The following is a 23,686-nucleotide window of genomic DNA, read 5'->3' on the forward strand; positions in this document are numbered from 1 at the left end:
TGACGCACACCTCAAGGCATACATTTGGAATATTTCTGCAAAGTTCGTGAAATATCAAAACGCCCAAAAATGTTTTTATCTTCAGTTAAAAAAACAACTGAATGGAAGTTTATGGGTTGCAGTACTCTCAAACGCCAATGGGTGGCACCTTGCGTGCACGTTTGAATATTAAGCAAGTAGTTTGTTACTGTATTTGCAGTCCATTGTCGAGCTGTCGAACGTAGAGAAGGACTCTTTGATGACTGTAAACCAAGATTTCGAGGGGACCTGCTAATGACTTTAGGGTCCAGTAGGCGTCGTCTTGGGGTAGTCTCACAGCAGGGCCGCTTGGAAGAAAGCAGTTTATCAAGTCGTGGGGGAGTCACTGTGACACCTCGGGTTGCGGGGAGCGTGTCCACTGAAGCGGTTCGCAACATGTAGACCAGCTGACATTCGCAGATGTCTCGGCCCGCGAGTGCCATTAATATTGTAGGCTACATCACTCTACTCAACTCTCTTAAACCAACTTTAGTTGTAAAGCACTTGAATTACCACCACGGCTGAAAACAAAGTGCTGTACACAGATAAGAATCAAACTTTAAGAAATAAAAACAATAACAACATTTAACAAACACAAACAGATGCTGGGTCTTAATAAGAATGGCATTTAAGAGGGGCTTCTCTGATGTGCCTCTCAGACGGAGGTCATTCCATAACGTGAGACCACTCTAACCCTTCTGAGTAAGGGGCCCACATTGCCACCAAATGCAACAGGAGTATCACGACAATTTCACTGTTAAACCCTGTCTGGACAAAATAGAACATTTCAACCAGCTAGTCGACTAATCGACTCGTCGACTAATCGACTCGTCGATTATAGGTTGTCGGCGACTAGTTGCCAGTCAGGTGTTTTGGACACGGACAGCTCCCCGAAAAGGCGAAAGCTAGCGCAAGCTGTATATTCTCACCACCAAAGCCCTCCTTTAACGTCATACTATTTCGTATATACTGTAGCAAGTAACGATCCTGTTGTGTTCCATTTAGTTTTACAGCAAGCTCCAACTGGGGTGATCATTCAACAGCTTCAAGCACGCTCAGGGAGGGCAGATGAACGTGCGTCGCACGCTTGCTGCAAGCAAGGCAGGGTGCGTCTACAACGCAGGAACCCGCGCTGCGGCAAATTAACGTGGTCGATTATAACGTTTTTATGACTGTGATAAGCCTGGATGTAGTATCCAGCCAGTGTTTTTTAATTTTAATTTTAGTCATTTAATTATTTTTTTTAAATCTATATAAAGTCCCCTGGATGATTTTCCTATCTGCAAATTTGAGACTCGATAAGAGAATCAAATGGTATTGAAAATGGAATCGGAAAAATCTATTCCCAGCGCTAGCGCCACTTGCTGTGAGTGAAAGGAAATGATGATGACGTTACATGAAGTCGTAGGAAATCCTGTGATATTTTATTTTCCCCATTTATTTATTTATTTAATTTAATTTTATTTATTTATTTTTTTTAACCATCCCCAGTATGACGGCGGACAGGGATGTACCGAAGGCGCCAATAAAACTCACCTGGGTTGCACCAGTAAGACGGGCTCTTTCTATTGACCACAAGGTGTCACTGTGCTGTGTACCAGGTGGAGTTTTCCTCCCTGGACTTTCTTGTTCACGCTGAAGCGTTGCTGTCCACCGTCGACTTCCTGTCCAGCGCCGTTCCGCAACAACTCCTTTCCAGGCGCAACGCCTCGGCGGACGCCAGGAAGCTGGCGGACATAGGCCGGGGAAGGACAGGTGAGCCCGCAGACCGGAAACGTGAGATTATTCAGGGGTTTTCCTGGCTCAACTTGCTAGCTTCATGTTGTACGCATCATGAAACGCCATGGACATGCTAACGGAAATGAGCACAGATGTTACGGTCAATCTCAAACTTTCACAAATTCCCCCCTGCTATATCGCTGAATGTCATTTTTGCCCCCATTTTTTTGTTTTCTTCCCCCCCAGCGTCCAAAGGCGCGAAAGACGCGGACGTGTTCAGCTTCAAGTTGCTGGCCGTGCTGGGATGTTTCCACGTGGAGCTTTGCGACGGCCCGAGCAGCATCGCCGACGTCCGAGTGCAAGGTACCCAAAGACGAAGACCTCACGGAAAGCCGTCCTTCCGGCGCTGCTACTAGTTAGTCCCCCAAAAATAAAAGAATTAAATCCCCACCTGTGCCGTCAACCTTCACCACAGTATTGCAAGAATGATCGTACTGTGCGAGGTCAATACCGTGCTAAAACCCAACCGTGCGATTTAGATATCGTTACATCCCTACTAGTACTAGTAAGTCAAATGTGGCACGAGTAGTGGAAAAAAGGTTACTAGTAAGACAGTCGTTCTACTTGGATTGTCAAACAAGTGAGGACAAAGGGTGTACTCGTACATGGACCTTAAAATGGACATTGCGTACAGGCTCAAACAGCTTTGCGAAAAGGCGCACTAGTGGAAGGAATAACGGTGTTTTACTAATAAAACAATTTCCTCTACTATTGCCACATTTGAAGTATACAATTAAACCTTACTAGTAAACTACTGTGCTGCACTAGTAACACCACTAGGCCCAAATGCTAGGCATGCGTCGCACCCTAGCCTCATCAAGCAGATGGAATACACACTTCAAGGATGGCTTTCATTCATTTTTGTTGATTTGAAATCATTTTACTATTATTGATTTTTCTGCATTTTTAAATGTTTTTTTTCCTCACACTTGGCCGACTGTCGCCGCCCTGCAGGCATGGACGCGTCGGTGCTGGTGCAAGCCAAGCAAACGGAGATCTTTGCTCGCCTCCGAGACATCGTTGTCACCAATGTCAACCCTCAGTGCATTCACAAAAAGGTCCAAAGCTTTTTTTTCCCTGAAAATTGGGTTATTGAAATGTGTTTATTTTAATTTGCTTGAATGAAATTATTTAGCTCGTTCAGTAATTGTTTGTCACATTTTAAGTCAAGTTTATTTGTTTGACCCTTAATCACAAAAGTTCCAAAGGGCTTCACAGGGCCACAGTTGGCAATGATTGATATGTCATCCCCTAATCTAACCCCCCCAGTTGGGCAAGGAAAAACTCCAAACGCCGTTTGGGGGGAAAAAAGAAGCCTTGAGAAGGGATCGGTAGGAAAGTGGTTCTGCCTCAGCACCGGTCACAGCAAAATCCTCCATAGCAACAGTGAAACAAGGCCGCGTGTACTTTAACTAAAAACTTAATATCGGCAGGTAGGGCATTGGCGAGTACTGGAGCCCGACTAGAAAATGTTCGAGAGCCTATGGACTTCTTTCTGGATCTCAGGGTCACCGAGAGACCAGCGTTTTGCGAGCGTAGGTTTGGGATGCCCTGCGTGACCAATGCACGATGAGTGACGAGCGACTCGTCTGCACTGTGACAGCTCGACCTAAACTGATCTGTTGAGCGGACGTTCCCTGCCTTTATGCTGCCATCTACTTTGTAAGTTGCTGGAACGTTTAGGATGGTTTCCAAGGTTCTTGAAACGTCTAGAAAGCTCTTTTACATTTTCCCTTTACTACATTAGTGCGGAATCTGTCTGGAATGCAAGGGAAACAAAACATGGTCAGGTCAGGTCAGAAAAAAATAAGTTTAATGGGAATCATTGTGAATTTCTTCGTTTTCGAGATGAAAGCAAATAGGAAATAACATCCACTGACCAAAGACAGAAAAATGTCAAAATTTAGTTTCACTGTGTTTTCATTGCGATCGGTTCCTATCCCGCACGAATAGCAGGGTTCCACTGTATGCTATTTTACATTAAAATGTTTTTTTTTTGTATCTGCAAATTAGCTTTCAAAAATTAGCCCCAAATGTATTTTCTTGTAGTGTCTGATGCAGTCGTATTTGTTTCTGTATGTATTTGTTCATTTATTTTAGGCGGTGTCCATCGTGGGCGAGGAGGTGTTCAGTTTCAAGCTTTGTTTGTTTCCCGGGGCCACCGAAGGGGACAGCTACGGTGACACGTCCAAGGTGGACGGGAAGATCACCCTGCGCCTCGGCTGCATCAAGATGGTCTACCTGCACAAGTTCCTCATGTCGCTGCTGGTCAGACAACAAACACGCACAAAAAACAAACATTTTTGCTTGGGGCTTAGGTTTGATACATCCTCAGTATGCAAACAATTCTAGGATAAATGGAATCATGAGGACACTCCAACCCATGACGGGTGTTAGTCCCTCAAAAGGATCCTCGCTGTGTAAACATGTTTTTGTATCGTTACACAACGGGCCGAAGTGACCTTCACTCTTCTGTTGCTGGTTCATCTTAGTTCATTCTACCAAAATACAGTAGTAGGAAGATGGATATGGTTGGGCAGGGTAGCCTTATAGTGGAGGGAGGTAGTGTGGAAGGTACGTACTTTGGTCGGTAGGTAATTAGGTAGGCCAGGGAGGATGATAGGAAGACAGGTGGGTAGTTAGATAGGTAGGGGTGGTAGGAAAATTAGCAGGGTGGGTAGGAAGACAGGTGGTGGGTTGTATCTGACTTCAATTAACTTTCCATCCAATCTAGAACAAGGTCGCTAAGTAAGTCCTAAGGAAGGTAGGGTACGTAGAGTGAACGTTAGATAGTTTGGTAGGTAGGACAATAGGTGGAGTAAGTAGCAAATAGGACAAAAGGTAGGCAGAGCAGGCTGGGAAGACAGGTAGTGGGTTTTGCTGAATCGTTGGTGTATGACTTGAATTGGTTTTCCCTCATCTCGAACACGGGAGCCAAGTAGGTTAATAAATCGTGGTAGGTTCAGTACAGTTGGAAGACGGGTAGGTGGAAAGGCACGAAAATAGGTAGATTGTATAAGAAGCTAGGACAGGGTAGAAAGACTTGTACCGTGGGTAGGTAAATGAGTCAGCAGGTACATGATAGGTAGGGTAGATCGGGTAGAATAGGATAGCCACAATTGCAACCTTGTAATGGACCACCAGAACCACCTCGATGACCATTAGAGCCTGTAGTAGAACATCTAAACCTGTAGAACATCTAGTCCCATATAACCTCCAGAACCATCTTAATAGCCATGTTTACAATCTTGTAATGGACTGCTAAAACTTCTGTGGTCACCCCTAGGAGCTGCAGTAGACCATCCAGATCCGTATAACCTTCAGAACCTTCTTAATAGCATGTTCAGAACTCTGTAAGGGGCTACTAGTACCTCCTTGCTCACCATTAGAGCCTGCAGTAGAACATCTAAACCCATCGACCCTCTCGAACATACTTACAGCCATGTTCACAATTTTGTAATGGACTACTGGAACTTCGTTTGTTACCACTAGGGCCTAAACCCATCGAACCGCCTTACTAGCAGTGTACAAAATCTAGTAATAGACCATCAGCACTGTAACTAAGCCTATAAAACCTCCTTAGTACTCACTACAGCCTGCTGCAGAACATATAGACCTGTAGAACCTCCAGAACCTTGTTAATAGCCATGTTCACAAGGTTGTAATGGCTTCCAAGGAGTGCTGAACTGTCTTTTATAGCCGCCTCGCTATGTCGTCTGCGGAGGGCTTAATCTCGTGACGTTTGTCTTCTCCTCAGATGTTTGCGGGCAACTTCCATACGGCCAAAGAAGCGGTGAGCGCAGCCACGGCCCAGGCGGCGGAGAAGGCGGCATCCGGCGTGCGACACTTGGCCCACAAGAGTTTCCGCCTGTCCACGGACATCAGGCTGAAGGCACCGCTCATCGTGGTGCCGCAATCGTCCACCTCCCGCAACGCTGTCCTGGTGGACCTCGGCCTCATCACGGTGTCCAACAGCTTCTGCCTCATGCCCGCCCAAGGATTCTCACTACCCGCCGTGGTGGACAAGATGGACATCAGGCTCACGCAGCTCAAACTCTCCAGGTAGCCGCTAGCGTCTGGCGCTAGCCATTAGAATCGGAAAAGGAATGCCGCTAACAGTTCCGCCCTCCACAGAACCACCCTGAGGAGTGACTCGTCTTTGAGTCCGGACATTGAGATCCTGGAGCCCATAAACGTAGAACTTTTGGTCACCAGAAACATGGCCTCATCCTGGTTCACCAAGATTCCCGGGATGCACGTGCAAGGAGTTCTGCGCTCCCTGAAGGTAAGCCCAATAACACTTTAGTGGTGTGGCGTTGACGATGCGACCGCGTGTCCACCAGGTGAGCGTGGGGGAGGAGGACCTGGGTGTGCTGATGAAGGTTCTGCTGGAGAACATCGGGGAGGGAAGTCAAGAGCACTGCAAGGCGAGGGACGACAACAGGGCTCAAGGTGACTTGCAAGGTATAATGGGACATGAAACCCAAAACCTTGTCGGAACTTTTAACAATTGGGCCACTCTCTCCGTCCACAGAGAAAGTAGAGCTTGGCAAGCGGCACGCGGCGGTGGCGCCATCACGACGAGGTAGCGGTGGCGTGGAAGATTCTGTCACTAATGGCGGTCCCAGTGACAACACTGTCAACGTCCTCATCAACTTTGAAATCAGAGAAGTAAAACAGGATCAGGAGGTGCTCAGAGGTTTGTGACATGTTGACTTCGGTTGTTCTTGAAGGTTCTGCTCAGCCTGAAGAAGAAGAAGGTGGACAGCGAGGTCGACGCGGAACGTCCTTTCCTGGTGCTCCAACTTGCTCACCTGGGCATGGACACCAAAGTGAGAAAGTACGACACCTGTGCCACCACATACATCAACAAGATGACGCTCACCTGTCTGGAGTTCAAAGGTAGCATTGGGACGTCCTCGCCCTCTAACACCGTTCTCTATTCCCATCCTACAGCAGTACCTACCAGTTGTCTCACTTGCCTATTTACCTAATTATCCGCCTACCAATTTGTCCTACTTATCAGAGTTATAATAGTTTTGGATTTTCCATTATAGTTTGTATTTATTTCGTTTTGACTTTTTCAAATGTAGTTAGTTTTAATTCGTTTTTAGATTTGTTTCGGTGTGTTAGTTTTTATTCATCCATCCATCCATTTTCCTCCGCTTATCCGAGGTCAGGTCGCGGGGGCAGTAGCTTTAGCAGGGAATCCCAGACTTCCCTCTCCCCAGCCACTTCATCCAGCTCTTCCGGGGAGGATCCCGAGGCCTGAAGAGTTTTTAAAAAAAAATGTAAAAAATGTTTTTTATTATTATTATTATTTTTTTTGCATTAAGTTTCTATTCGTTTAATTTTTTTCAAAAATGCTTACTTTTAGTTTTGTTTTTATGAGCTTCAGTATTAGTTAGTTTTTTTTTTATTCTGGGCACTGAAAACATGTATGAAATGAATTGTCAAAGATGAAAATGAAGGACATTTTTGCTATAATTATAGTTAGATTTGCAAGCATAAAATGTCGTTTTAGTTTTTTGTTTTTTTTTAACAACATTGTCGTTTTTATTTTCTTTCGTTTGTTTTCGTTGACTGTACTAACCTTGGTACATACCCTACCTACCTACTTACTGACCGGGCTTCCTTACCCACCTGCCTCCCTACCCTACGTGACTTGGCTAACTGCTTATCTTCCTACCTATCCTATATATCACCCTACCAACCTACCTGTCTTTCTAGCTTTCCAACTGCACAAATCCTCCTACCCAACCTACCTATTTTCCGACCAAACTACCCACTGAACTATTTGCCTATCAACCTACCTAACCTATCACCCAACTAACCCTACCCAGCCTATGTACAGTACAAGTCTCACTGCCCCCGTGCCCTCTCCTCCCCAGCAATTTTATCTATACTACCTACCTATCAAAGCTACCTTACCGACCATGTTCTTATCTCGGTTCATGTCTGTCTTTAATGTTGTGGTCTAGACTCCAATGGGGATCCTTTGTGTCTGGTTAGCTCATCGGCAGAGTCTGGAGCCGAGCTACTCAAAGTCCAGTACTTCAAGGTCGGGACATCACAGAATTTACCGTCACACATGTGAAAACACCAAATCCAAATCCATTGTGGGAAGTGGAGTCCTGATGTGTGCTATGATTCTTGATTGTGTTCAGGCTGATCGCCACGGTCCAAACTTCTCCAGTGTGTACAAGAACACAGAACAGATGATCAACGTGAGTCGCGCACATGAAATTTCAACCAGCTTCCTTTCAAAAGTGTTCCCATAATGTCTGCAAGTGATGCATCCAATAACACACAGTCATAGAAGTCCCCAGAAGTTAATGAAGGCAACTGGACTCTTGTTGGTTGTCAAAGACATTTCACCTTTAATCCAAGCACTGTCACGCAGGCACTGTAATTACATATGTCAAACCCGAATGGCCCTTTCGAAACAGAGGAGGTGGTCTTCCGCCATCGCTGATCATCTGCTTACGACATCTGTCCCCCAAAGATTGTTTCACTCCATGAATAAGCTTCTGTGGGTTCCTGTGACCTGAATGACTGAGAATCTACACAGACAACTAAATTTAGTTCAGGGGTAATTTATCAGTGGTAGAACTTGCGAGAGGTCCAGGAACGGTTGGGGTGGCCATTTTGACTGGAACTTGACCACTAAATGTCTGCAAGAAGAGTCCAGTTGCCTCCATTCGACCTCTGCGGATTACCATGACCTGGATGACTGACAATCTGCACGCACACCAAGTCTTCATGATGCAGTGCTTCCACCTTCACTTCTGCTGGTCCTCCAGGTGACCTTCACCTCCCTAGACCTCATGCTGCACACCCAAGCTCTCCTGTCCGCTGTCAACTTCCTGTCGGGGGCTCTGTCTTCAGGCGGTGGCGTGGCGTCTCCTGAAAGGACGATCCGGCTCAAGACTGAAGATGACAAAATGACAGCCACGAAGTCCAGTAAGTTTGCTCCCGCGCAATCCTCAAGGTCCACGTGTGATGTCATTCGGGACCTCTCTCCGTTCAGTGACAATAAGAAGTCAACTCCAGTTGTACATTGACTTACCAGTAGGGATGGTTATCGTTAAAGGGGAAGGAAATGTAAACATTTTGGGGTAAGAATAAATTGTATGTGCTCCCGCTAGTCTAAAGGGTATTTTGATTGATATTGTGCTTTGGAAATCAGAATTGAACAGATAAATGAAAACATTTTCACTAGTCTCAGGGGGCGGCGGTCCGTGTACCTCGGGGCCCATTTGTTTTTCCTTCTGATGTAGGAAAACAAAAAATGAGAAACAACCTTTATTTTTTTTATTTTGAAGTATGTAAACAAAAAACAGGAAATGACTCATCTCTTATTCCTTTCAATGATATAATTGAGTACGCGGCAAATAGAATTCAAACTTGAAGGCACGTACACCAGAAGGAGCGGTACTACCTCGCTGGGAACCGGGAACGGTGATTTCAGTTACGAGTGTGGTTACAGAATTAATTCAAGTCGTAAGTCAGGGTACCGCTGCATTTCCATTTCCTGCCAGACGCGTCTGCGTCACCAGAGCTTGGCGAGATCATCGATTTGAAAGTGATGGTGGCTCTGGGGGCCTTCAACGTCCTGGTGTGTGACCAGAGGAGTAACATAGTGGACATCAAAATCCAAGGTATCAATTCCGACCAGGTGGACCCCTCAGAGATTCCATTCGGTTGTGCGTGTTACTTTTAAGGACTTTACGTGTCCTTCAGGTCTTCACGGATCCCTGTTGGTGCAAGGACCTCAAACTCACATGTCGGCACGCCTGAGGGACTTTGTCGTCCTCAACGTGGATCCTGCCAGCATCCACAAGAAGGTCCGTCCCAACTTGCACCGGGTATTTTAAGAATGAAGCTGAGTGATCCTGTATCTTCTGACCGTCTTCAGGCCATCTCCATCGTAGGGGACGAGGTGTTCAGTTTCTCAGTCAGTCTGACTCCCAACGCCACGGAAGGCTCCGGGTACGCAGACACATCCCAAACGGACGGACGGGTCAAGCTGAACGTGGGCTGCATCCAAGTGGTCTACCTGCACAAACTGGTCATGGCGCTCCTGGTGCGTGTCCACCTAGCTACGCTATCAATCTACTCTACCTACGCTTATCTACGTACTCATCTACTTAATCCACTAACTCTCCCTACCTACTCGATATACTCGACCTATTCTACGCTATCTACTCTACCCTCTCTACTTTTTCAGTTGAGTCTATCTAGCTATCTACTCTACAGTGGGTACGGTAAGTATTACCAGATAACTAGCAAGCCTTTATTGCTCAGTGACTGTTTTTTGTCAATGTCTTTATGTCTCCAAAGTGTTCTCTGTCAATTGACTGTCTGTTGTCGTACGAGAGCGGCTCCAACTACCAGAGACAAATTCCTTGTGTGTTTTTTGGACATACTTGGCAAAATAAAGATGATTCGGATTCAGACCCACTTAAATTTTATACTCTTTGTGAAATTGCAGCCATTTGCTAAAATCATTTAAGTTCTTTTTTTTTTTCTTCAATAATGTTCACACAGCACCCTATATTGACAGAAAAAAACGGAATTCTAGAAATATTTGCAGATTTATTAAAAAAGAAAAACTGAAATATCGCACAGCCATAAGTATTCAGACCATTTGCTGAGTATTTAGTTGAAGCCCCCTTTTGAGCTACTAAAGCCATGAGTCTTTTTGGGAATGATGCACCAAGGTTGTAATGCCTGGATTTAGGGATCATCTGCCATTCCTCCTTGCAGATCCTCTCCAGTTCTGTCAGGTTGGATGGTGAACGTGTTGGACGGTCTCTCCAGAGATGCTCAATTGGGTTTAAGTCAGGGCTCTGGCTGGGCCATTATAAAACAGTCACGGAGTTGTTCTGAAGCCACGCCTTCGTTATTTTAGCTGTGCACTTCGGGTCACTGTCTTGTTGGAAGGTGAACCTTCGGCCCAGTCTGAGTTCCTGAGCACTCTGGAGAAGGTTTTCGTCCAGGATATTCCTGTACTTGGCCGCATTCATCTTTCCTTCGATGTCAACCGGTCGTCCTGTCCCTGCAGCTAAAAAACACCCCCACAGCATGATGCTGTTGGGACTGTATTGGACCGGTGATGAGCAGTGCCTGGTTTTCTCCACACATACCGCTTAGAATTAAGGCCAAGAAGTTGTATCTTGGGCTCATCAGAGCAGAGAATATTATTTCTCACCATCTTTGAGTCCTACACGTTTTTTTTTTTTTTTTAGCAAACTCCATGCGGGCTTTCATGTGTCTTGCACTGAGGAGAGGCTTCCTTCCGTCGGGCCACTCTGCCAAAAAGCCCCGACTGGTGGAGGGCTGCAGTGATGGTTGACTTTCTCGAACTTTCTCCCATCTCCCGACTCCATCTCTGGAGCTCAGCCACAGTGATCTTTGCGTTCTTCTTGACCTCTCTCACCAAGGCTCTTCTTACCCGATCGCTCAGTTTGGCTGGACGGCCAGCTCTCGGAAGGGTTCCGGTCGTCCCAAACGTCTTCCATTTCAGGATTATGGCGGCCACTGTGCTCCTAGGAACCTTAAGTGCAGGAGACATTTTTTGTAACCTTGTCCAGATCTGTGCCTTGCCACAATTCTGTCTCTGGGCTCTTCAGGCAGTTCCTTTGATCTCATGATTGTCATTTGTAAGGTTCTATATAGACAGGGGTGTGGCTTTCCTAATCAAGTCTAATCAGTATAGTCAAACACAGCTGGACTCCAATGAAGGTGTAGAACCATCTCAAGGATGATCAGAAGAAATGGACGGCACCCAAGTTCAATATACGAGTGTCACAGCAAAGGGTCGAAATACTTATGGCTGTGTCATATTTCAGTTTTTCTTTTTTAATACATCTGTCAATATTGGGTGCTGTGTATACATTAATCAGGAAAAAAATGAACTTCAATGATTTTAGCACTATAACAAAGAGTGAAAAAAAGGTCAGATTTAAGGGCGTCATGGCCTGCAGTGTGACCGTAGCCTTAGATCTGCCCGGTGGGCCTGATTGCCAGTCCACCCACTCCTCCTCTCCTCTATCTACCTGCTCAATCTACTGTACTTATTTGATCTACTCTACCTAGTCAACTCTACCTACCCACTAGACTGCATCTACTCTACCTACTCAACATGCAGTGTCTACTCTATCCATCTACCCTTTCTACTTTTTTCTATAGATTCCATCTGGCTATCTACTCTATCTGAGGCTGATGTTTTGGGTGTTCCCTATAGAACTTCACCAATAACTTCCAGACGGCCAAAGCGGCCGTGACTGCGGCGACCGCTCAGGCGGCGGAGAGGGCGGCGTCCAGCGTTCGGGACTTTGCTCAAAAAAGCTTCCGTCTGTCCACGGACATCAAGCTGAAAGCGCCTCTCATCGTCATCCCCCAGTCCTCCACCTCCTACTGCGCACTGGTCATGGACCTCGGTTTGATCACCGTCTCCAACGCTTTCTCTCTGCTACCCATTGATGGATGCCCTCTCCCAGCTGTGGTTGACAACATGGACATAAGGCTAACGCAGCTCAAACTGTCCAGGTCAGTCATTGCGTCAGACAGAAGACGGAGGACATTTGATCAATCTACTTAGGTTAATAGACTGGACACTGTACATTGACTATACTGCCGAAAGTATTGGCTCACCTTGACCGTGACTCCCATTCTAAATCCATATGCTTTAATATGATGTTGGTCTACCTTTTGCAGCTATAACAGCTTCAACTCTTGTGGGAAGGCTTTCAATGAGGTTTGGGAGTGTGTTTATGGGAATTTTCTGACCATTCTTCCAGAAGCACATTTGTGAGGTCACACACTGATGTTGGATCAGAAGGCCTGGCTCTCACTGTCCACTCAAAACCAACCCAAAGGTATTCTATGGGGTTGAGGTCAGGAATCTGTGCAGGCCAGCCAAGTTCATCCATACCAAATTCTGTTATCCTCGTCTTTATGACCCACCAGTTCTGGGTGTACCCCACCTCTCGCCCAAGGTTAGCCAGGATGAGCTCCAGCATGCCCGCGACCCTAGTGAGTAGGCGGTACAGAAAATGGATGGATGTGTTGATGAACCTTCATTTTTGTACACTGATGCACAGGCATGTTGGAACAGGCACGGGTAATCCCCAAACTGTTTGACTGTCCAAAATCTCTTGGAATGCTGAAGCATTGAGTTCCTTTCACTGGAGCTCAGGGGCAAATATTTTGGACATTTCCAACTTTGTGGGAGCAGTTTCGAGATGGCCCCTTCCTCTTCCAACATGGCTGTGCATCAGTGCACAAATCACAGTTCATATAAACACGGATAAACTTGAGTGGCCTGCACAATCCTGACTTCAACACGATAGAACACACCTGAATTTTTTAATGTTTTGTACAAAGACAATAAATAATCTTGAATGAAGAGAGGACGAAGATGACTTTTTAATCTCAAGTTTGTTGTCCATCAGGAACTGTTTGGACCCCACTTCAGGTGGACTCTCTCGCGAGCTTCTAGAACCAGTAAACCTGAACTTGAGAGTCAACAGGAACTTGGCCGCATCCTGGTACAACAAGATGGCAGCCGTGGAGGTGGACGGCGACCTCAAACCAATGAAGGTGAGATGGGCTTGGCCACTAGGGTCAGTATCCGAGGGATGAGGATATTTACGGTGGGGTATAAGGCTCAGTTTCAGGAAAAGGAGAATCAGTTTTGGGGAGGGCAAGGCTGGAGACTGCAACCTTTTTCTTCCCCCAGCTTCTGTGATTAAACATTTTATCTTGTCGCACTTGCGCGAGTGCATGTTTTAGTGGTTAAAAGTCACCTTTTCCCCACTGCAATCTCCTCTTCCTGCAGGCTCCTACAGAGAGAGACTCTCAAAGAGAGCCGGGGGGTCCGTACTGCTAATTGCAAAGATTGCCAAATTAAGCAGGCAATCTTTGCAATTAGCTTGTTTTCATTTCACTCATTCTAACAAGCAGTCATGTGCAAAACGTTTAATACATTTGTTATGAAGCTATCTATCGATCGATCTACCTACCTACCTACCTACGTCTATCTAAACCCTGTTTATAGTGCAGATATAAGAAGATATGTGCAAAGTTAAAAAGCCCAGATTCCTCAAAAAGGATTGTGTAGGAATACAAACTAATCATTAAGGTAAAGTGTAAATGGTGTGAGTAATCATAAATGATACTTTTATACAGTATGGTGGTGGTACACTAATGCAATTGTTTTGAAATGAATGTCCATCATGGTTTTGGTAATGCTCAAAATGTAGTAGTTTTCCCAGGGGAGGAGCGTTAGGAGCTCTCCCGAGAACAACCACCGGCCCCTCTGAGTCAAACACATGATCAAAAGTAAAGCTTTTTATACATATAATTAACCTGTTTTATCTGCCACTGCATGTTGCGGACAAACTTGTTGTTAACAGTAAAATATTTTGCAAATATCACTGTCAATCGAAACGCTGGTGTTCCATGGTCATGCTGTACCTCCTCGCAAAATGGTGCGAGCAAATCATGTGCTGGTGCGACCCTGGCGGCGAAGTAATAGTAAGATCGGTTTCATGGGGACTAGGATCAATATCAGACATGATCCATCAGACATGACAAGCGAGACTTGTTGACTGACAAAGTTTCCCAACTTGTTGTTACTGCATCCAGGGCATGAGTCATCCTCCAAAGGTATTGTGTCCCTGAGTTTTGTCAGTAGGGTCTGGACTAAGTTGTTGTTTGAGATCCCACTTCATGTGAGATCTGTCAATGGGTGTTTTTCAGTGTCAAAGAAAGTTCCTTCTCAGCATTTCCTAAGATTGAATGGAGGCAACTGGACTCCTCTTACTTGTTGAAGACGTTTCCCAGTTCATCCAAAAGGCTTCTTCAGTTCTAAATGTCAGATGTCAAGTCTTTGTACTTATTTTTTTGCCGGGTATGTCCCCTGGGGGTGGTCACAAGGGGGTTGTTGTTGCCAGGTGTGTTTGTTGAATGAGTGTTTTGGATATCAACTGGTCGCATACCTTCTCAATGGCAAATGATCTCGTTAGTGTCCCCCTTTACCCATGGTGTGAGACAATCTTTGGGGGAGAAATGTCAGGACATTGTTGTAAGCAGGCGACAAGTGATGGCATTAACCCCTGTTGTTTGGGGTGGGCCTTTCTAGTTTGACATAGATGGCTTCATTCAAACCAGCATTGTCCTCCCTGTCCAGAATTTGGGCATTGCTGTCCTTTATCAGAACATCCTGTAGGGATGCACGATAATTATCGGACGGATATTTATCGAGCTCATTTGAGGAATTATGACGTCAAATCAATAAATCCGAAAACATTGAAGGTCCAATATTTTCCCAACTCGACTTTTTCTAGTATTTGGGATGTAATATTGTCTCTGTGGTGCCTCAGTAAACGTGAAATATGAATTAAAACTGTCAACGCATTTCTGAGTTCCAGACGTTTGTCTGCCGAGAGGCCTGAAAGCAGCTCATTGTAATTTCTCGAGCTAGTGAGGATCTCCGCCTACCTCTCTGCTCCTGAGCCAGAGTTGTCTACACAACAAACACCTGTGCTCTCACAAGTGGCTCTTCTACCAATCAGAGGAAAGGGGGTGGTCTTAGCCAAATATGGACGAAGCGGATACAAAACCGCCTTTTCTGGACACTCATTTCACATTTTTTGAAATGAAATGGACAATTTTATACCATGTCAATGTTAGAGAGTCACTCTCTGGAGGTTGAAAGGAGACAAAATAGGGCACCTTTCAAATAGACTCATCTTAAAAAAAATAAAAATAATAATAATCCAAGCATGAAAAGGAAAAGCCAGTGAAGCGAGAGCAGTACTTTGCTGTCGGTACGTCTGGGTGTACAAATCAGGTGCTCTATTGAATACAGCCAATCAATAATCATGGCGCTTGACGACCATCATTGAGGACGCTGACTTTTGTCTGCTAGTAAACCACTTGGAGCCACGGTTTGTACTATTTTTCTGGTGCACATTTGCCAGCAAAATCCGACATGATTGCGGCACTCTGTACACTGATTGATGGAAGTAAGGACATCAACTTCACTACTGATTTACGGACGTGTGACGTTAGCCCTGTTAGCTTGCTAGGTCTGACCGTGCAGTGGCACATCTAGAAGGTGATTGATGCTTTTGTCAGTTTCACGCACCTGCATGTTCGCTCATAGCTCTGTCTATTCTGTACGCATTTCTATGCACACGCCTTTTGACGTTCATGTATTACTAGGCACTTAACCACGGCTGAAGTTTACATTTGATTAGCCATTGAAAACAAACCGTTTTCTTTAAAAAACCAAAAAGAAACCTACAATTCTAGAAACAGATGTGTTTTTGAAATTTTGTTTTGATAGTGATGTCATGTTTGGTTAGGACAACTCTTTCCTCCAGGTGTGCATAAACTACAGTTAACTTTAATAGGTTTTCGTCTTGAGAAGCAGGAAGTCATCGGTATTGGCTTGGGAAAAAAAATAGATTGTGCGTCCCTAATATCCTTTCTTTTTTTTTGAGATGCAAATGAACTCTTGGGTCTGGACTGCTATATTTTGTGAAGCAGTGACTTGTTCTCTCCAATACAGTGGTGACCACTCCTCCTCAGTGGTTGGACTCTTCTCTGCTCTGTCCTTGAGTGTTCTGATCACCCTAGCATGTGTTCTAGTGGGTGATGGGAGTGGGATTAAAGGTGATGAAAGGTCTTCAACAAACAAGAAGAGTCCAGTTGCTTCCGTTCAACCTTTGCAGGTTATCATTATCTGGATGACTGACAATCCACACAGACACCCTGAACTTGTGGCAATAGGTAAAGATGAAGTCTTTTTCAGAGGTTCTGTATTGTAAACTCTTGGACTGGCTATCTTCTAAAGAGCCATCTCAGAGCGACCCCTCCCACCAAGGAACTATCCCTGACATTGTGAATCTCAAAATGTTCTCATTGACATGTAAATTGTAGGCTTTCCTCTTAGGCCATGCTTGGCTAAATCCCTCCTTGCCCCTTGATCAGTTGACTGTTTGATCACTCTGAATAAGATTTTTTTCATATGGCCTGTAGATGGCACTGAGCCAGGAAGATCTGAAGGTGCTGCTGAAGATTCTGACAGAGAACCTGGCAGAGGCCAACACCCTGGAGCCAAGTGGCCAGAGACCAGGACCCAGTCCACAGCTTCGAGTACCCGCAGGGCCTCAGACAGGTTCTAGCACAGTCCATCTTCTCCAAAATATTTGAAGTTGATTTGATTTAACGAACATCAACAGATTTTTGTTTTATGTTTCAGGTGGCGCCGAGAAGCAGGTGATCTTGGATGAAGAGCAGGATCAAATTCTGGAGTCCATCAAGTTCAACTTTAGTATTGAGTCTCTTGGATTGGTTCTGTACAGAGATGAGCCTACACAGGTTGGTGCAGAACTGCTTTTGATCTTTTCTTATCCTTCTTGGATTAAGTCCAAGAAACGGAATCGGGGGCAACGCATATGATATGATATGGCGGCGCCCACAAGGACTTCATGATACTCTGTAAACAGAATAAGAACATAAGATACAAAGTCTCAAGAAGTACGCCGATTGACTGACTGGCCCGTGTGGAGTCTCGGCCAGCAAGAAAAAAGTTTTTCAGTTTTCCTACTTTCACCTCTTCGCCCCACATGGACTGTCAACCTTCCTACAATATCGTGAGCTTTCCTACAATACAGCAATAATTATCGCACCGTGAGATTAATACCGTGGTAAAACCCAACCGTGAGATATGGCAAACATTTGGGTACACTTGACCGAACAGGGTAAGCTCAAATTTTCTGAAGTTAACTTTGAGCCTTGTTACAATTGTCCATTCCAAAGAAATAATTCTGTCTCCAACAAACAGCATAGCCTCAGTCAGGGGCTGATGTCAGGGCTAATGAGCACCGCTAGAGTTCAATAGTCTAACAGCTTCCGGATACTCACCTGACACCAGCTTTACTTCACCTTTTAGATCCACTGAAATCAATTAGTGATCATCTTGTAGTCCTGAAGTCCTACATCATTTCATTTGGTCCAAGTAGTTGAGGTGGTTCAGCAGGTGTCGGAGTTGTAGTTTCAGTAAAAGGAGGATCTGTTTCAGGGGGAGTAGGGTCATTTTCAGAGGATCAGTAGCCAAGGGACAAGAATTAGTTTAATAGGCCATTGATTAAGTTTCAAGATAAGGAGTATAATTTGTAGGTTGAGTAGGAGGATTAATTTCAGGGGGGAGTAGGATCATATTCAGTAAAAGGCAGATGAGATTCTAGGGTGCTAGGTTCCGTACCCAAACAAACAAGGATCAGTTGCATGGGGAGTTGAATCAATTTCAGAGGAAGAAGGATCTTATTCAGGAAAAGGAGAATCGGTTTCAGGGAAAGGTTTGGTTTCTGGGAGACTGAGATTTCTATAATTTCCGTATCCAAATCACTGTGGATTAGTTTTATTGGGGAGTTTAATCTGTTTCAGAGTAAGGAGGGTCTATTTCACCTCTTCCAGCTCCTTCCCACAGGTAGACTCTATCGATCAATGCAAACTAAAACCAGCAGACATTCCAACTGCTTCTTCCCTCTTGCCATTAAATTGCTAGAGGCTAAGTGACTCTCCGTTTCGTGTGTGTTTTCGTATGTCTCAAAAGTACTTTTTTTCAAAATAGCTGTCAGTTGTTGTACTAGAGTGGCTCCAACTACCGGTGACTTAGTCACCGGTGTTTTCGACATACTTGGCAAATAAAGAGGATTCTGATTCTGAAAAGAAGGATCAGTTTGAGTGGGATGCGTGTAGGATCCGTTTCAAGAGAAGGATCAGTTTCAGCTCGTCCAAGTGGTTGAGTTGGTCTATATATATCTGGTTCAATCTGATTGTGTTCGGCAGTCTCCTGACCAGAAGAACCAGGAGAGCCTCTGTCTAGCCGAGTTTGCCCTCCACCTCCTGAAGGCATCTGGGAAGGTCTGGAACAACGGTAGCATGGAGTTAGGCACCATCTTGACCAACTGCACTCTGGATGACCAGAGGTCGGGAGTGGACAGGGTCACCTCGCGGTAAGTACCCACTACAAGTGGAAGCCAGTCACACGTTTGTTCAGTAAGTCATTAGTCAATGAAATAAGTGAGTTACACATCTGCAAATACCCAATAAGTCACAGGTTTTGAGTTTCAACCAAGCACCAAGTCGCTACGGCAAAAATCACGCAATTCAAGTAGGCTCAGTTTCAGCGAAAAGAGCATAAACGTTTGAGGGGCATTGGAGCCATATCTAAGAAATGAGGATACGTTTCATGGGGTGTTGAATCACCTTCAGGAAAAGGAGTTTCAGCTTTAGGTGGTCCAAGTGGTTGAGGTGGTGAACGTGGTTCTGGTTCACTCTGGTTTTGAAGGAGCAGTTTCAGAGGGTCTGGAGTAGGATCCATTTAAGTGGGAGTAGGGTCATTTTCAGTGAAAAGAGGATTAGTATCTCAGGGACAAAGATAAGTTTCAGGTTAAAGGAGTATATTTTCAGGGTGAGTAGGATCAGTTTCAGGAAAAGGAGAATCAGTTTCTGGAGAACAGGATCCCTATACAATAGACTATCACATTTCAAGGGATCAAGGATCTGTAGCCAATATGTGTGGATTAGGATTTGTATACAATAGACAAGCAATCATTTCATGTTCATGGGGAGTTGAGTCAGTTTCAGGTGGTCTGTGTGATTCTGGTCTTGATCCTCAGGATGGTGAGCCGTCGAGACTCTGAGAGCTCCGAGGTGATGATCGACCTGGCCTACCGGCAGAGCGGCGGCGACCGCTCGATAGTGGCCGTCCTGCAGAAACTGTATGTGTGCGCCAGCGTGGAGTTCTTGGTGGCCGTGGCTGATTTCTTCTTGCAGGCTTTACCGCAGCGGCCCCCCCAAAACGCTGGCGGAGTGCCACGTGACAGGCTGGTCTTAAGACAAACGGCAGAACAGAGGACCGAGACCAAGACAGGTGGGGAACTCTACACACAAGAAAAATAACGACACACTCACTGATAATATTCCGTGCTACCTGCCAAACTGTTTTTTGTGTTTTTAGCGTGGCTGTCGAGAACGAGTGTGCATGCGGTGGTAGTGGACCCGGAGGTGGTGTTCGTGGCCAGCATGATGAGGGCGGACGCCCCGTCCCTGGTGGTGTCCTTCCAGTGTGATTTGAGCCTGGAGGAGGAGGATGGAACCCAGACCCTGAAGGCCCAACTTAGGGCCCTCAAAGTCCTGGCCTGCCCCTTCATTCACAACAAGGAGGACAAGACCATTACCACAGTTTTGAGACCCTGCTCTGTTGTCGTGGAAACCAAAAAAGGTCCCAGCCAACCACTGAGCGGATCCGTCACGGTGGAGGAGGTCATTGTCAAGGTACAACGTCAGGGGTAGGGTTTCAAATATTGTGCAGGGGGAGGGTTTCAAATGTGGGTTATGGTTTTCAAATTAAGACGTGAAACAAGGCTTCGGGTTTCTGATGAGGGTTTCAAGTCAGGGTTCGGGTTTGAAATGTGGGTTTTAAGCCTGGGTAAGGCTTTTAAGATAGCCTTACATACTTTGGGTTGAAGCCAGGGTTAAGGTTTCAAATTATGGTGAGGGCTGTTAATCGCCAATATTAATACACAAAGTTGTTTTGTTCAATTATTTGCAGCTGCTTAAAAGAAAAGTAGAGCATTGAACACACAGTGTAGCGTAACGTTGTCATTTTGTGTCTTATGAGACAATTTAGTTCTTGACATTCACTTTAGTCAGCCTTCAGGCCAATGATGATAAATGCTGCATTTATTGCTGTGAAATGATACATTCAACATACAAGCGGTTTCCATTTACCGTATTTTCACGACCATAAAGCGCACCGTATTAATAGGCGCAGTCTCAGTTACGGGGTCTGTTTCTGTATTTAACGCATGCGTAAGGCGCACCGTATTATTGGGCGCAGGCATGGTACAACATACGCTAGCTAAAAAGATACGCTAGCATGCATGCACACGAAAATAATGTTTTTCAAAAGGCAGCGGGAGCAAAACTGAGTTCGATTGTACTTTACTGAAGTATTTAACAATGTACTCACGTTAATTTTGGATCAATCCTCATCCACAAATCCATCAAAGTCCTCATCTTCTGTATCCGAAATGAACAGCTGGGCAAATTCTCCAACAAACACGCCGGGTTCGAGTCAGTCTCGTCGCCGTGCCAAAGCTCGAACGACAGTGCAAGCAGACACGTTAGCCCGAGCATCCGCAATCCATTGTGGCGGAATTGCTCACGCGCACACAGCTGTTGCCGCACTAGCGAGTTGAACTGTGTGTCTTTCAAGGAATACTCCCTGAAGGTTGTGAGAGTGTAACCAAACGACATACCTGCCCGAGTGTCCGTATTAGTCCCGCAGATCAGAGTTCCACCGACCTCATGAGTTGAAGTTATTCCAGTAAAATGTATGAAATCATTCGTTGAATAGGAGCAGCTGTTGTATTTAGGGGTACTTTTTTATAAAGACAAATTAGCCAGAAGAAATCATTTGATACTTTTTAGTTAATTGCTATATTAGGGTTTTAAATAAGGGCTAAGGCCTTAATTTAGCATTAGAAAATTAGAAAAACCTGATTTAGGGTTTGAAATTAGAATTTAAAGTAGGGTTGGGTTTTCAAATTAGGGTTTCAAAATAGGAATAAGGTTTGAAATTAGGGTTTTGCGCCTGGTTTTGGTTTCAAAGTTTTCAACTTTGAGTTGCAAAGTAACATTTGAAGCAAAGTTTAGTGTTCTGTGTTCTGCTATGTTGGGTCCAGAGGTCTAGTCACCATGTTGTTGTCGTCCTTCGTTCAGATTTCTCCGTTCATCCTCAACACGGTCAGCACCATAATGGCAGCCATGACTGCCAGGCAGCGGTACGGCGACGAGACTGAAGACCGGCGAGAGGACCTCAGAGACCTGTGGATCACCAAGGAGGTCTACGCCTGTAACTACTGGTTCCTGGGGGTGGACCAGGCCAGCGAGGTCACTGAGAACTTCATGGACCAGGAGGACCTGAACGTAGGCCAACACTTTGCCGCCCAAGTCAAAGTAAGACCTCCTGGAAACCAAACTTACATCCGAGTCTGATGAGGTTTTAATGAGGTCTTGGGTTCTCAGGTGATACAGGTGACCCTGGAGTCCGGTGTGGGTCATCGTACGGTGCCCCTGCTGTTGGCCGAGTCCTCCTTGAGCGGGTCGGCGAAGAACTGGTCCTCGCTCCTGCAGCTCAAAACCAACATGACTCTGGAGGTAACGCGTTTATTTCTTAAAGAGTTAGGGATGCAAATTTTGGCCAGGGATATTTTCTTTTAGTTTTTCGACTGTTTTGTATTGAAATGCAGTTAAATACATTTTCCAGAGTTAACAATATTTCTGTCTGTGTCAATTATTTGATTCAGTCGTCCACTAAAAGCCATTAAAATTTGGGGATTATTTGAGATTAATTAATTACAAAGTCTCTAATTAGTTATATATGTATACAATATATCCACACACACTATATTGCCATAAGTATTGGCTCCCCCAACCAATTAATGGGAATCAGGTGTTCCAATCACGTCCATGGCCACAGATGTATAAAATCAAGCACCGGGGCATGTAGACTGTTTTTACAAATGTTTCTGAAAGAATGGCTCGCTCTCACGAGCTCGGTGAATTCCAGCATGGAAGTGTGATCGGATGCCGCCCGTGCAACAAGTTCAGTGGGGAAATTTCCTCGCTCCCAAATGTTCCGCAGTCGACCGCGGAAGCGTTTGGGAATGACAGCGACTCGGCTGAGAAGCGGCAGGCCACGTGAACTGACGGAGCGGGGTCAGCGGACGCTGAGGCGCACGGTGTGAAGAGGTCGCCGACTTTCTGCCGAGTCAATCGCTACAGGCCTCCAAACTTCATGTGGCCTTCAGATGAGCTCAAGAACAGAGCGCAGGGGGGCTTCACGGAACGGGTTTCCACGCTGGAGCGGCTGTGAAGCACGCCCCCGCCGGATTCTAGAGCAGAGGAGACACGTTCTCTGGAATGACGGGCAATCGGGCAATCGGATGGATGAGTCTGAGTTTGCCGGTTGCCAGGAGAACGCTACTTCTCTGACTGCATTGCGCCTAGTGGAAAGTTTGCTGTAGGGGGGGATTATGCAGTTGTGGGCTTGTTTTTCAGGAGAATGGGCTTTGCCCCTTGCTTCCAGTGAAAGGAACGCTGAAGGTTTCAGCATACCAAGAAGTTTTGGACAATTCCATGCTCCCAACTTTGTGGGAACACTTTGGAGATGGCCCCTTCCTCTTCCAACATGTCTGTGCACCAGTGCACAAAGCAAGGGCCATAAAGACATGGGTGAGAGAGTTTGGTGTGGATGAACTTGACTGGCCTGCACAGGGACCTGACTCCAACCCGATAGAAGACCTTTGAGATGAATTAGAGCGGAGACTGAGAGCCAGGCCTTCTCGTCCGACATCAGTGACCTCACAAATGCGCTTCTGGAAGAATGGGCAAAAATTCTCATAAACGCACTCCTAAACCTCAAAGACAGCCTTCCCACAAGAGTTGAAAAGGGTGCACCGACGCTGTCAGCCTTGGGTGGACAGCACAATGTGGCCCTTGCTAAAAGCCAGAGATGCAGCGTACAGATCAGGGGACAGCCTGGCTTATAGCAGGGCCCGCAAAGAATTGAAAAGCGGCAGCCATTCATATTGAACCCTTTGGATTAGGAATGGGATGTCACTTCAATTCATATGTGAGTCAAGGCAGGTGAACAAATGCTTTTGGCAATATAGTGTCTACTGTACATGTACAGTATGTCTATTAGGCGTGCTCTGATCAGGGTTTTATGCTGCCCATTCTGATTCCGATCACCCATGAGTGAGATCTGCCGATCATATGGATTAGCTGTACAGTTTTC

The 23,686-nt window shown here is 45.6% G+C and overlaps 1 protein-coding gene across 7 annotated transcripts in view; it reads left to right on the forward strand.

Annotated features, from left to right (window-relative positions):
- The window catches only part of vps13c (vacuolar protein sorting 13 homolog C), a 79,998-nt gene that overhangs the window by 32,136 nt on the left and 24,176 nt on the right, over window positions 1-23,686 (forward strand). For 5 of the 7 annotated variants that reach the window (XR_009785743.1, XM_061756929.1, XM_061756922.1 and 2 more), the window contains 25 exons: window positions 1,620-1,773; window positions 1,984-2,100; window positions 2,752-2,855; window positions 3,898-4,065; window positions 5,555-5,859; window positions 5,932-6,082; window positions 6,141-6,261; window positions 6,332-6,468; window positions 6,531-6,699; window positions 7,779-7,858; window positions 7,965-8,024; window positions 8,601-8,760; window positions 9,339-9,458; window positions 9,541-9,644; window positions 9,716-9,883; window positions 12,047-12,351; window positions 12,603-12,680; window positions 13,257-13,404; window positions 16,852-16,990; window positions 17,075-17,193; window positions 18,667-18,833; window positions 19,500-19,753; window positions 19,841-20,157; window positions 21,607-21,843; window positions 21,913-22,044. Coding sequence is in view for 6 of the 7 variants with exons in the window: in XM_061756929.1 (XP_061612913.1) it covers window positions 1,620-1,773; window positions 1,984-2,100; window positions 2,752-2,855; window positions 3,898-4,065; window positions 5,555-5,859; window positions 5,932-6,082; window positions 6,141-6,261; window positions 6,332-6,468; window positions 6,531-6,699; window positions 7,779-7,858; window positions 7,965-8,024; window positions 8,601-8,760; window positions 9,339-9,458; window positions 9,541-9,644; window positions 9,716-9,883; window positions 12,047-12,351; window positions 12,603-12,680; window positions 13,257-13,404; window positions 16,852-16,990; window positions 17,075-17,193; window positions 18,667-18,833; window positions 19,500-19,753; window positions 19,841-20,157; window positions 21,607-21,843; window positions 21,913-22,044 (4,014 nt within the window). In the remaining variant the exon portion in view is untranslated. The remainder of the gene's footprint in view (window positions 1-1,619; window positions 1,774-1,983; window positions 2,101-2,751; window positions 2,856-3,897; window positions 4,066-5,554; window positions 5,860-5,931; window positions 6,083-6,140; window positions 6,262-6,331; window positions 6,469-6,530; window positions 6,700-7,778; window positions 7,859-7,964; window positions 8,025-8,600; window positions 8,761-9,338; window positions 9,459-9,540; window positions 9,645-9,715; window positions 9,884-12,046; window positions 12,352-12,602; window positions 12,681-13,256; window positions 13,405-16,851; window positions 16,991-17,074; window positions 17,194-18,666; window positions 18,834-19,499; window positions 19,754-19,840; window positions 20,158-21,606; window positions 21,844-21,912; window positions 22,045-23,686) is intronic. The other 2 variants (XM_061756891.1, XM_061756899.1) reach the window with 2 other exon arrangements.

The sequence above is a fragment of the Phyllopteryx taeniolatus genome, chromosome 2, assembly GCF_024500385.1.
Source record: "Phyllopteryx taeniolatus isolate TA_2022b chromosome 2, UOR_Ptae_1.2, whole genome shotgun sequence".
Lineage (NCBI taxonomy): Eukaryota > Metazoa > Chordata > Actinopteri > Syngnathiformes > Syngnathidae > Phyllopteryx > Phyllopteryx taeniolatus.